This window comes from Otolemur garnettii, unplaced genomic scaffold (assembly GCF_000181295.1).
Source record: "Otolemur garnettii isolate 467f Iridium unplaced genomic scaffold, OtoGar3 scaffold00263, whole genome shotgun sequence".
NCBI lineage: Eukaryota > Metazoa > Chordata > Mammalia > Primates > Galagidae > Otolemur > Otolemur garnettii.
Window position 1 is genome coordinate 297,975 of NW_003852658.1, and position 11,216 is coordinate 309,190.

The 11,216-nt window shown below is 49.2% G+C and overlaps 1 protein-coding gene across 1 annotated transcript; it reads left to right on the forward strand.

Moving 5' to 3' along the window:
* Positions 1-973: 973 nt before the first annotated feature.
* Positions 974-9,447, forward strand: ABCF3 (ATP binding cassette subfamily F member 3). Its single transcript, XM_003802845.3, has 21 exons — positions 974-1,179; positions 1,408-1,555; positions 1,695-1,774; positions 2,243-2,289; positions 2,507-2,604; positions 2,703-2,825; positions 3,268-3,534; positions 3,940-4,020; positions 4,112-4,171; positions 4,271-4,327; positions 4,441-4,463; positions 4,577-4,632; positions 4,746-4,946; positions 5,041-5,117; positions 6,530-6,574; positions 6,655-6,787; positions 8,060-8,148; positions 8,259-8,350; positions 8,527-8,659; positions 8,809-8,896; positions 8,985-9,447. Exons 1-21 carry the CDS (start codon positions 1,107-1,109, stop codon positions 9,141-9,143), a joined length of 2,130 nt encoding a protein of 709 aa, XP_003802893.1. The 5' UTR covers positions 974-1,106; the 3' UTR covers positions 9,144-9,447.
* Positions 9,448-11,216: the final 1,769 nt, after the last annotated feature.

An 11,216-nucleotide genomic window follows, 5' to 3' on the forward strand; every position in this document is an offset into this window, starting at 1 on the left:
TGTAATGCCACGGCACTCTACCCAGGGGGACAGCTTGAAGCTCTGTCTCAAAAATAAAATAAATCCCCAAGGTGCCACTTAACATGTTCCTCTTTATCTGTATTTCCTATAAAGTAGTTAAATACCCGGATCGATTCCTCACAATAGCAGTATTTAACCCAAAAGGATCTGTGGATAATGATGTAATGTTAGTACCACTTTTAGAACCAGGTTGTATAATTGTTAACGTAAAATATAAAGCAGTAGTGTCACTTGGAGTAAATTTCTAACTTCTAGACAAGGAATTGGTGAAAGAAATAGATTGTCATTTTCTGACATCGGGGATGGAAAGAAGTCTGCTTTGGATCAAGGTAGGAAATAAATACCAGTGAATTTATACAGGACACGTGGACCTGGTTTTGTCCTTTGGCGGCAGGTGACGTCGTACCCTGGAATAGCGTAAGAACGAAATAGGCATAATTCGCAGTGGTTGGTTGAACTGTCACGAAGTGTATGAAAAGTCTGAGCACAGGTCTCGGGGTATGGGAGACGGTAGCTGCCACCAGGCTGAGAAGCGGGGTGGGGCCTGGCGAACGCACAGAACCAAGCAGGGGGGCTTCTGAGAGGCAGGGCCCGAGGTGAGTCAGCAAAGCTCTCCCCGGCAACCAAAATGGACTTGTCTGGGGGCGCGGCTGCAGCTGACGCGCCTCAAGGAGGCGTACAAAACCTAGCAAAGCTAGCGTGCTTTATCCGTCGCCCTTCTCTGTGGAGGCGCCCCACCCGTGCCTCGCGCCCAGATAAACCTCTAGCTCCCCTGCCTCCTCCTCTTGCATCCGAATCTCAACGTCCCAGAGGCCGCGAAAACCACATATGTGGTTAATCTTAAAGCGAAAGAGACGTTGCGCAAGCGCACAGAAAGCAGGCGGGCGCAGACTCGGCGCCGCGCTCGCGCACCGTTCCTCTGCGACCGTCCACCCCGCCCACCGGGTTCCGCGCACTCCGCGCCTTTCTTGCGCTACTGCTACGCATGCGCTTTGGAAGGAGGAACGTGACCTCGGGGGACGGGCAGGGGGCGGGCCTAGGCAGGGGTCTCTCGGCGACTGCGCGGACGTGCTCCCGACTGGAACATGGCGACTTGCGCCGAGATCCTGCGGAGCGAGTTCCCCGAAATTGACGGACAGGTCTTTGACTACGTGACTGGTAAGCGGAATACAATCCACTGGCAGAGAAGGCCAAAGTGGAGGTCAGGGGAAAAGCCTAAGGGAAGGTAGTGCCAAGGACCGCTGCCAGGCCTCTCCTCTGTTTGACCTCTTGTCCCGAGGTCCGGTTGGGTCTGGAACCGCTGACTGGGACCGCGGTTCGGGGACTGACACCGATTGTATGTTTACTCTGCCCGGTTTCTTCCTCGTACTGCCACGCCCGGCCCAGGCGTCTTGCACAGCGGCAGTGCGGACTTCGAGTCTGTGGATGACTTGGTGGAAGCTGTGGGGGAACTATTACAAGAGGTGTCCGGGGACAGCAAGGATGACGCGGGCATCAGGGCCGTGTGCCAGCGCATGTACAACACTCTGCGCCTGTAAGTGCCAAGGAATCGAGATTGATGGGGGAGAAGGGAAGGTGAATGGTCCAGAGACAAGAGATGGCGGAAGAAGGCCTAAATGGCCATAGAGCTTTCCTTTCAACTAACCCTGCGCTTTCTATTCCTACCCACGTAGGGCTGAGCCACAGAGCCAGGGAAATAGCCAGGTGCTACTGGACGCCCCCATCCAGTTGTCAAAGATAACAGAGAACTACGGTGAGACTGGGGGGAGATTGAACTGTTCTGTGTCCTTTCCTTAGCCCACCCCTCCCTCCCCTACCAGCATCTCCTTGCACCTAAGGATTCCTACTATTTCTTTTCCGCAGAATGAACTTATAGTAGTTAGTTGATATCTTTACTGCGGGTAAAAAAGCTTATGATGAAGGGAGGGAGGTGGGAGGGTTCTCAGAGTTCTTGGGTATGGGAGGAAGCATATGAGAGGCTTGGACAGACTTGCTTTTGTCCCCAATTTCTCAACTTACTATTCAACTGCATGTTGCTTATCTGCCCCAGTTTCTGTATCCTTATATGTGAGATTTATTTTTGAATGCAAGGACGATAGCTGTTTATCTCCAGAATTATAAGGCTGTCTTGAAAATGGTTATGCCTAGTTCATATTAGCACTCAAAATGTTAGTTTCCTTTCCCTCAGGGAGTGGGTGACTGCTTTTCTTCTCAATTACAGACTGTGGAACCAAACTTCCAGGACTGCTAAAGAGGGAACAGTCCTCGGTGAGTAGGAAGAAAGGGAGGGGCTATGTCTATGATGGGGATCAGAGTTGACTGCCTAAATATTGGAATATCTTTTGGGGGGATTTTTTATTATGTCTTTCCCTGAGCCTTTGACTCTGTTTATCATAGGTAAGTTTAGTTTACTTGAGATGTACTCACTGGGGGTTCCCTTCTGAGCCTGTACCCTAGAGTGAAGCAGTTGTGTTTGGATCCTTAGACTGTGAATGCAAAGAAGCTAGAGAAGGCCGAGGCTCGACTGAAGGCAAAGCAGGAGAAGCGCTCAGAGAAGGACACACTCAAGACCAGCAATCCTCTGTGAGTTGAGGAAGAATGGGTCAGAAGGGAGCAAAGCAGTCTCTACTGGGACGGAAGGGTTGTTGGGAGCACTAAAGCCTATCCATTTCTCCTTTAAGAGTCTTGGAAGAGGCATCAGCCAGCCAGGCAGGCAGCAGAAAGGAAAGCCGGTTGGAATCATCTGGCAAGAACAAATCCTATGACGTGCGAATTGAGAACTTTGATGTGTCTTTTGGCGACAGGTGAGAGAATAGCGGTGAGGGTACAGCATTCTTTTTTTTTTTTTTTTTTTTGAGACAGAGTCTCACTCTGTCGCCTTCAGTAAAGTGCCATGGTGTCACAGCTCATAGCAGCCTCAAACTCTTGGCCTTACACGATTCTCTTGCCTCAGCCTCCCAAGTAAGTGGAACTACAGGCACCCATCAAAACGCCCGGCTGTTTTTTTGTTGCAGTTGTCATTGTTGTTTAGCAGGCCCAGACTGGGTTTGAACCCTCCAGCTTCAGTGTATGTGGCTGGCCCCGTAGCCACTGTGCTACAGGCGCCAAGCTGCAGCATTCCTTTTTAATTAAAGGAGAATTTGAAGAGACGAAATAAGGCTAAAAACAATGTTAGATTTCAGTTGCTAAATTTGCTGTGCACCTATTTCTAGAGCATTCTTGGTTTCCTTTCTACCATCCCTGCAGGGTACTGCTAGCTGGAGCAGATGTGAACCTGGCATGGGGCCGCCGTTATGGGCTGGTGGGGCGAAATGGGCTGGGGAAGACAACTCTGCTGAAGATGCTGGCCACCCGGAGCCTGCGGGTTCCAGCCCACATTTCCCTACTGCATGTAGAGCAGGAGGTTGCTGGGGATGATACCTCTGCCCTGCAGAGTGTGCTGGAGAGTGATAGTGTGCGAGAGGACCTGCTTCGGCAGGAGCGGGACCTAAGCAGCCGGATTGCTGCTGGCAGGTAAGAGCCCCAGGCTAGGGAAATACTAGCATTAGCTGTCCTTCAGAGGGCCTCCTGTGCCTGTCACTAATCCACAGTTCAGTTCGTGTGCCCATCTTAGTAATCACCAGAGCTTGGAACTGGGCACTATGGGACTCTGAAGCCCTTGTTCTTTCCATAGTGCCCATTGCCCTTGTTACCTTAGGCAAGCCCTTCCTGTATTCTATGCCTGTTCCAACAACAAGACAGCCAGTGACCTTCTTTCCAATTGCATGTGGTGCAGAATATCCTCTTAGACTAGTGGTTCTCAACCTGTGGGTCATGACCCACAGGAACTGTATTAAAGGGCTGCGGCATTAGGAAGGTTGAGAACCACTGTCTTAGACTGTCCCAGTCTGACTGATTGCTATTTTTCCTCTTTCCCAGGGTGGAGGGATCAGAGGCTGCACAGCTGGCAGAAACCTATGCCAAATTGGAGGAGATTGAGGCTGACAAGGCCCCTGCCAGGTATTTTAGAATTTCCCCCTCCCTTCTTCAGATTTCATCCTTCCCTTCTGTGAACTGTTCCAACCGGGTTCTCCAATTTCTTTACTTCTAGGGCATCAGTCATCCTTGCTGGGCTTGGCTTTACCCCTAAAATGCAGCAGCAGCCTACCCGGTGAGTGGCCCTTGCCATTCTTGGCTCTGAACATGGTTGGCTTGGCTTCTGCATGCTCCAGTGAGCACCTACCCCTAATGTGGCTCTGTCATTCTTTAGGGAGTTCTCAGGTGGCTGGAGGATGAGACTGGCTCTGGCCCGGGCCCTGTTTGCTAGGTGAGTCTCTCCTGGGCCTGTGTGTGGAGCCCTATGGAGATTAGGCCTTGGCCCTTGGGAAGTGGCATTGAGTCAGTGACCTGAAACCTTATGCCATGTGTTCTTTTTCATAGGCCAGATCTTCTCCTATTAGATGGTGAGTTTGAAATGAGGTGCCCTCACTTTAGGATGGGCAAGGGTGGTAGCATCCAAGCTTTTAATTCTCTAGCACTTCAATCCCAAGTGTGTTCTTCCCTACTTCTTCTCCAGAGCCCACAAACATGCTGGATGTAAGGGCCATCCTATGGCTGGAGAATTACCTACAGGTGAGTGCCTACGGGTGCTAGCATGGGCTTGGGGAATGTCTACCACTAAGACACCAGGGGCCTGGGAACTGACTGCCCTTCCAAACTGGGCCTGCCATCCTGTGACCCCTCAGACGTGGCCCTCCACAATCCTAGTCGTCTCCCACGACCGCAACTTCCTGAATGCCATTGCCACAGACATCATTCACCTGCACAGCCAGCGGCTAGATGGTTACCGGGGAGACTTCGAGACCTTCATCAAGAGCAAGCAGGAGCGGCTGCTTAACCAGCAGCGTGAATATGAGGCTCAGCAGCTGTATCGCCAGCATATCCAGGTGTTGGGGCAGTTGGGGCTGGGGTGTGACAGCCCATGGGCCCCAGAACTGGGAGTGGTGAATAAGTCTAACCAGGGTACTCCTCCACCTGCAGGTTTTCATTGACCGGTTTCGCTACAATGCCAACAGAGCCTCTCAAGTGCAGAGTAAACTCAAGTTGCTAGAGAAGCTGTGAGTACAGTGTCCTTGGCCAGGGCCCGATTCCTGTTCTCTTCATTGCTTCCCTCATTTTGCAGGCCACCTTACCTCTCCCATCCTAGGTCTCCCTTTGCTAGCAGCTAACTTTGCTTTCCTACAGAGGAAGAAATCAGAGTATTCTACAGTGCTCTTGGAGGATTAACCTTGCCTACCCAATGGCAACTGCTAATTTACTCTGTCTATACATTTTCTTATTCTGAATGTTTCATATAAATGGAATCATAATATGTGACTTTTTTTTTTTTTTGGAGACAAGAGTTTCACTATGTCACCTTTGGTAGAGTGCCCTGGCATCGTAGCTCACAGCAACTTCAAACTCTTCGGCTTAAGTGATTCTCTTGCCTCAGCCTCCCAAGTAGCTGGGACTACAGACACCCCCCCCCACAACGTCTGGCTATTTTTTTTGTTGTTGTTGTTTAGCAGGCCTGTGTCAGGTTGGAATCTGCCTGCCTTGGTGTATGAGGCCAGCACCCTAACCACTGAGCGTGGTTGCCAAGCCAATATGTGACTTTTTGTGTCTCTTTTACTTAGCGTAATATTTTTAAGGTTTTGGCTCGGTGCCTGTGGCTCAAGTGGCTAAGGCGCCAGCCATATACACCTAAGGTGGCAGGTTCGAATCCAGCCTGGGTCCACCAAACAACAATGATGGCTGCAACCAAAAAATAGCCGGGTGTTGTGGCGGGCACCTGTGGTCCCAGCTACTTGGGAGGCGGAGGCAGGAGACTCGCTTGAGCCCAGGAGTTAGAGGTTGCTGTGAGCTGTGATGCCATGGCACTCTACCCAGGGGGACAGCTTGAGGCTCTGTCTCAAAAAATATATATTTTTAAGGTTTGTCCATGCTGTAGCATGTGTCAGTACTTCACTTCTTTTTATGGCTGCGTAGTATTCCATTGTGTGGATATACAACATTTGTTTATTGATTCATCAGGTGATGGACATAGGAATGTTTCCATTTTGGTTATTAATAGTGTTACTGTGAACTCTGTTGTGCAAATTTTTGTGCAGGCATGTGTTTTCAGTTTGCTTGGATACATACCTTGGAGTACAATTGCTAGAAATATGTGGTAATTCTATATTAGGCATTTTCTAAAGTGGCTGCACCATTTTATATTCCTACCAGCAAATTCTGAGTGTTCCAGTTTTTTCATGTCCGTCTTGACACTTGTATTAACCATCATTTTAGTTTTAGCCATCCTAGTGGGTGTGAAGTGATAGATCATTGTGGTTTTGATTTGTATTTCCTTAATGACTAATGATGGTACATTGGGGGTAATAGTATCTGGGTGGTGGGAGCATAAGCCTTTTCTAAGATTTCTACACATATATTACTTTTGCAAGAAGTATTTTAAAGTCATAAATCTAGTCCATCCTATCTCTCCTCTCAGACCAAAACTGAAACCCGTGGACAAAGAATCAGAGGTGGTGATAAAGTGAGTACTGGGCCAGAGGGGCTGCTGGGGAAGTGCTTGCTTCTGGCCATGCCCACACTCTTCAACCTCACCACCTGCAGGTTCCCTGATGGATTTGAGAAGTTCTCACCACCAATTCTGCAGCTAGATGAGGTGGATTTCTACTATGACCCTAAGCACGTCATCTTCAGTCATCTCTCTGTCTCTGCTGATCTTGAGTCCCGCATCTGTGTGGTATGGTTGCTCTTTCTCTGTTCCATGCCTGGGACTCTCTACCCTAGTGTGTGGTGTGGACTGGGCCAGATCCATAGGAATAGGAGTGAGGGCCTGGGCAGGGGCTTTGCTATTCTATACTGCCCCTGTTCTCTGATCGCACCAGGCTGCCTACAGACAGGAAGAGCTTGGCATGTGGTATTTTATGAACACTTAATGCTTTCAGTTTGGCGTTTTCTCAAACCATGGAACACTGAGGGGAGAGGGCAGACTTCAGGGACAGACTTAAATCATGCCACTTCCTAGTTCAATTACCAAGCAGTTTCTTCCATCCTTAAAATGGATATAACATTTACCTCATTTGGTTATTGGGAAAAGTAAATACCTAGCACTTAACAGATACTCAAGTATTGCTTCTGTTAATATCTTTATTTTTCTGTATAGTTCCTTAAAAATATTTTTTTGGCTGTTGAAGTAGTCATTGGGACTTCTGAGACCCCTTCTCATCTCTTCCCTTCTGTGACTACACATGCACATTTTTCTTATTGACACATAATAGTTGTGTATATTTGTGGGATACAGAGTAACATTTCAATATATGTATATGATATGTAATAATTAAATCAGGCAATCAGCATATCATTACCTTAAAAATTATCATTTTTTTTGTGTTGGGAATATTCAAAATCATCTAGCTATTTGAAAATATATAATACCTGCCAAACAATGACAACTACAACCAAAAAATAGCCAGGGATTGTGGCAGGTGCCTGTAGTCCCAGCTACTTGGGAGGTTGAGGCAAGAGAATTGCTTAAGCCCAGGAGTTGGAGGTTGCTCTGAGCTGTGATGCCATGGCATTTTACTCACAGGAATAGCTTGAGGCTCTATATCAAAAAGAAAAAGAAAATACACAATAAGGCTTGGCACCTGTAGCTCAAGTGGCTAAGGCGCCAGCCACATACACCAGAGCTGGCAGATATGAATCCAACCCAGGCCTGCCAAACAACAATGACAACTACAACCAAAAAAATAGCCAGGGGTTGTGGTTGGTGCCTGTAGTCCCAGCTACTTGGGAGGCTGAGGCAAGAGAATCACCTAAGCCCAGGAATTGGAGGTTGCTGTGAGCTGTGACACCACAGCACTCTACCGAGGGCAACAGCTTGAGGCTGCCTCAAAAGAATAAATATATATATGTATATATATGCACACAACAAGTTACTGTTAACTTTAGTCATCCTATAGCGCTATAGTATTTTGACACACACTCTAAAACATTCTCATGTTTCTTATAGGTTGGGGAAAATGGGGCTGGAAAGTCTACCATGCTGAAGCTGCTTATGGGGGACCTGGCACCTGTTCAAGGCATCAGACATGCTCACAGGTAAGGCCTACCCACATCCCTGTGCACACACTGATAGGTACTCATACTGTCTCTGCTCCTTCATGGCTACTGCCTTGTGTCCCCCTTTCTACCTTTGTTTCTGCCTGCAGGAATCTGAAGATTGGCTATTTCAGCCAGCACCATGTGGAACAGTTGGACCTGAATGTCAGTGCTGTGGAACTACTGGCACGCAAGTTTCCTGGTGAGTTGAGGAAGGCCAGGGCTGACCCCTTGCGGCAAGGTTTGTTTACCTTAAGGTGGATGCAGAGCAGCCTGCCAAGTCTAGGCATCAGTACTTGGGCACTTGGAGGTATTGTTAGAAGGTGAAGGGAGAGGGTTGGGCCAAGAAACCACCTGATGGGGGGAGTCCTTTTCCAGGACTGCCTGAGGAGGAGTATCGTCACCAGCTGGGCCGGTATGGCATTTCTGGAGAACTGGCCATGCGCCCTGTTGCCAGCTTATCTGGGGGCCAGAAGAGCCGAGTGGCCTTTGCTCAGATGACGATGCCCTGGTGAGGCCTGACTTTCTAGAGCTCTTGCCTTCTCATTTCCCCTTCTTGCCCTGTAGAATATGATGATCTTCTTACCTTTTTATGAGAAAGGTTCATTTTCTCCCACCTTTGTTCCTTAACTGCCCATATTCCTGGGTCCTGCCGTCTAGCCCCAACTTCTACATTCTGGATGAACCCACAAACCACCTGGACATGGAGACAATCGAGGCTCTGGGCCGCGCTCTCAACAGTTTTAGGGTGAGTGTGCCTTCACCTTGACCACTTCTCCCCAAGCCCAGGGTCCCTTCATGTTCCCCTGAGCACTTCCTACTCTCTTGTATTTCAGGGTGGCGTGATTCTGGTGTCCCATGATGAACGCTTTATCAGGCTGGTGTGCCGGGAGTTGTGGGTGTGTGAAGGAGGCGGCGTCACCAGGGTCGAAGGAGGATTTGACCAGTATCGTGCCCTCCTTCAGGAGCAGTTCCGCCGCGAGGGCTTCCTCTAGGGCTGCCAGGCTGAGGACTGTGCCTAGGAATGGACTGGTCTCTCAGACCCTGGGCCACTACATAGGCAACCAACTCTAGGCTGAGGACTTTCCCCAATTTGGGGACAGCCTTATTCCCAAATGTCTCCTTCTGACTGGAGCATCCTCTATACAACCTGGGAATCTCCATCCAAGAGTCTATGAGGACTGATCACCCAGGGCACAGGGTCAAGTGTGCCCGCTGAGGTTCTAGGTTCCCCCGCTGCCCCAGCTCTGAGTGGGCCCCATGTGGCTGCTATGTAAATTAAATCTCCCCCTGCATCTCCCTGGCCTCATCTCTGCTGCTCTCTGATATTGAAGGGTGTGGGCTCTCAGGTTGGTGGTTTCCTTGGACATTTCTATCACTCACATGGGGGAAGCAGTGACAGCACCAGCCTGGCTTCTGGGAAGAGACATCAAGGCCACTGGGGCATGGAGGTCATGTCCTGAATTGGGGTGGGGGGCATACCAGGGGGACACAGGGCAGTGTGTTGGCATCATGTGGTACTGTTACTCCAGGAGTCTTGGGATCTGCTCTCACAGCCCCCACTACTGGGAGGTTGAACTGATCCTGCAACCTGGCCTCAAACAAGGTTTGCCAATTGCGTTCTCCATTGGTTTCTGACTCAGGTTTGCCCTGCTTCTCTGATCTGGACCCTCAGGGCTGAAGAGAACCATCTTTGTCCTTATTTTGTTTGGGCAATTTCATGTTCTTTATTTTTCCTTTAACCATGTAGGAGGGATCTAGGAAGTGGGGAATTTAGAATAGGGTCTAATAGGAAGAAAGAGAACATACTTTGTTTTTAAATTAAGCTGTCTTTAAGAGGGAAGAGATGTTTAACAGAGGTAGTATGATTTATAGATACTATTTCTTTCTTTTTTTTTTTTTTTTGAGACAGAGCCTCAAGCTGTCCCCCTGGGTAGAGTGCCGTGGCATTACAGCTCACAGCAACCTCCAACTCCTGGGCTCAAGCGAGTCTCCTGCCTCCGCCTCCCAAGTAGCTGGGACCACAGGCGCCCGCCACAACGCCCGGCTATTTTTTTTTTTTTTGGTTGTAGCCGTCATTGTTGTTTGGCGGGTCTGGGCTGGGGATTTGAACCCGACACCTTAGGTGTACGTGGCTGGCGCCTTAGCCAGTTGAGCTATAGGCGCCGAGCCGATACTATTTCTTAAGGACTAAAATGTTATATGTAGTTGTCATTCAGAAGATGTGAAGGCTCAGTGTCCATAGCTCAGTGGCTAGGGCACCAGCCATGTAACACCGGGGCTGGCAGGTTCAAACCCAGCCCGGGCCTGTCAAATAACAATGACAACTACAACCAAAAAATAGCCGGGTGTTGTGGTGGGCACCTGTAGTCCCAGCTATTTGGGAGGCTGAGGCAAGAGAATCCCTTAAGCCCAAGAGTTTGAGGTTGCTGTGACACCACAGCACTCTATGGAGGGTGACATTAATGAGATTTTGTTTCAAAAAAAAAAAAAGATGGAGCCATTGGAGCCAGGCAGGGTGGTGCACACCTTTGTGATGCCAGCTATTTGGGAGGATTGTTTGAGTCCAGGAGCTTGAGACTATTTTGGGCAACATAGCAAAAGCCCATCTCTAAAAAAAAAAAAAATGGATGGGGCGCATCACCTGTAGCACAGTGGTTAGTTATAGCATCAGCCACATACACCAAGGCTGGTGGGTTTGAATCCAGCCCGTGCCAGCTATTACAATGACACCTGCAACAAAAAAATAGCTGGGCGTTGTGGCAGGCACCTGTAGTCCCAGCTACTTGGGAGGTGGAGGCAAGAGAATTGCTTAAGCCCAGGAGTTTGAGGTTGCTGTGAGCTGTGACGTCACAGCACTCTACTGAGGGTGGCGTAGTGAGACTGTCTCAAAAAAAAAATGAGTGTGAGTGTGGTGGCTCATGCCTGCAATCCCAGCACTCTGGGAGGCCAAGACTGGTGGATTGCTGAGCTCAGAAGTTCGAGTCCAGCCTGAGCAAGAGCAAGACTTGGTCTTTAAAAGCCAGGCATTGTGGTGGATACCTGTAGTCCCAGCTACTTGGGAAGCT

Coding starts and splice junctions, on each gene's coding strand:
- ABCF3 (XM_003802845.3), top strand. CDS start 1,107: ATGGCGACTTGCGCCGAGATCCTGCGGAGCGAGTTCCCCGAAATTGAC. Junction 2,826..3,267: donor GATGTGTCTTTTGGCGACAG/GTGAGAGAATAG, acceptor CCATCCCTGCAG/GGTACTGCTAGCTGGAGCAG. Junction 8,149..8,258: donor GGCATCAGACATGCTCACAG/GTAAGGCCTACC, acceptor TTCTGCCTGCAG/GAATCTGAAGATTGGCTATT.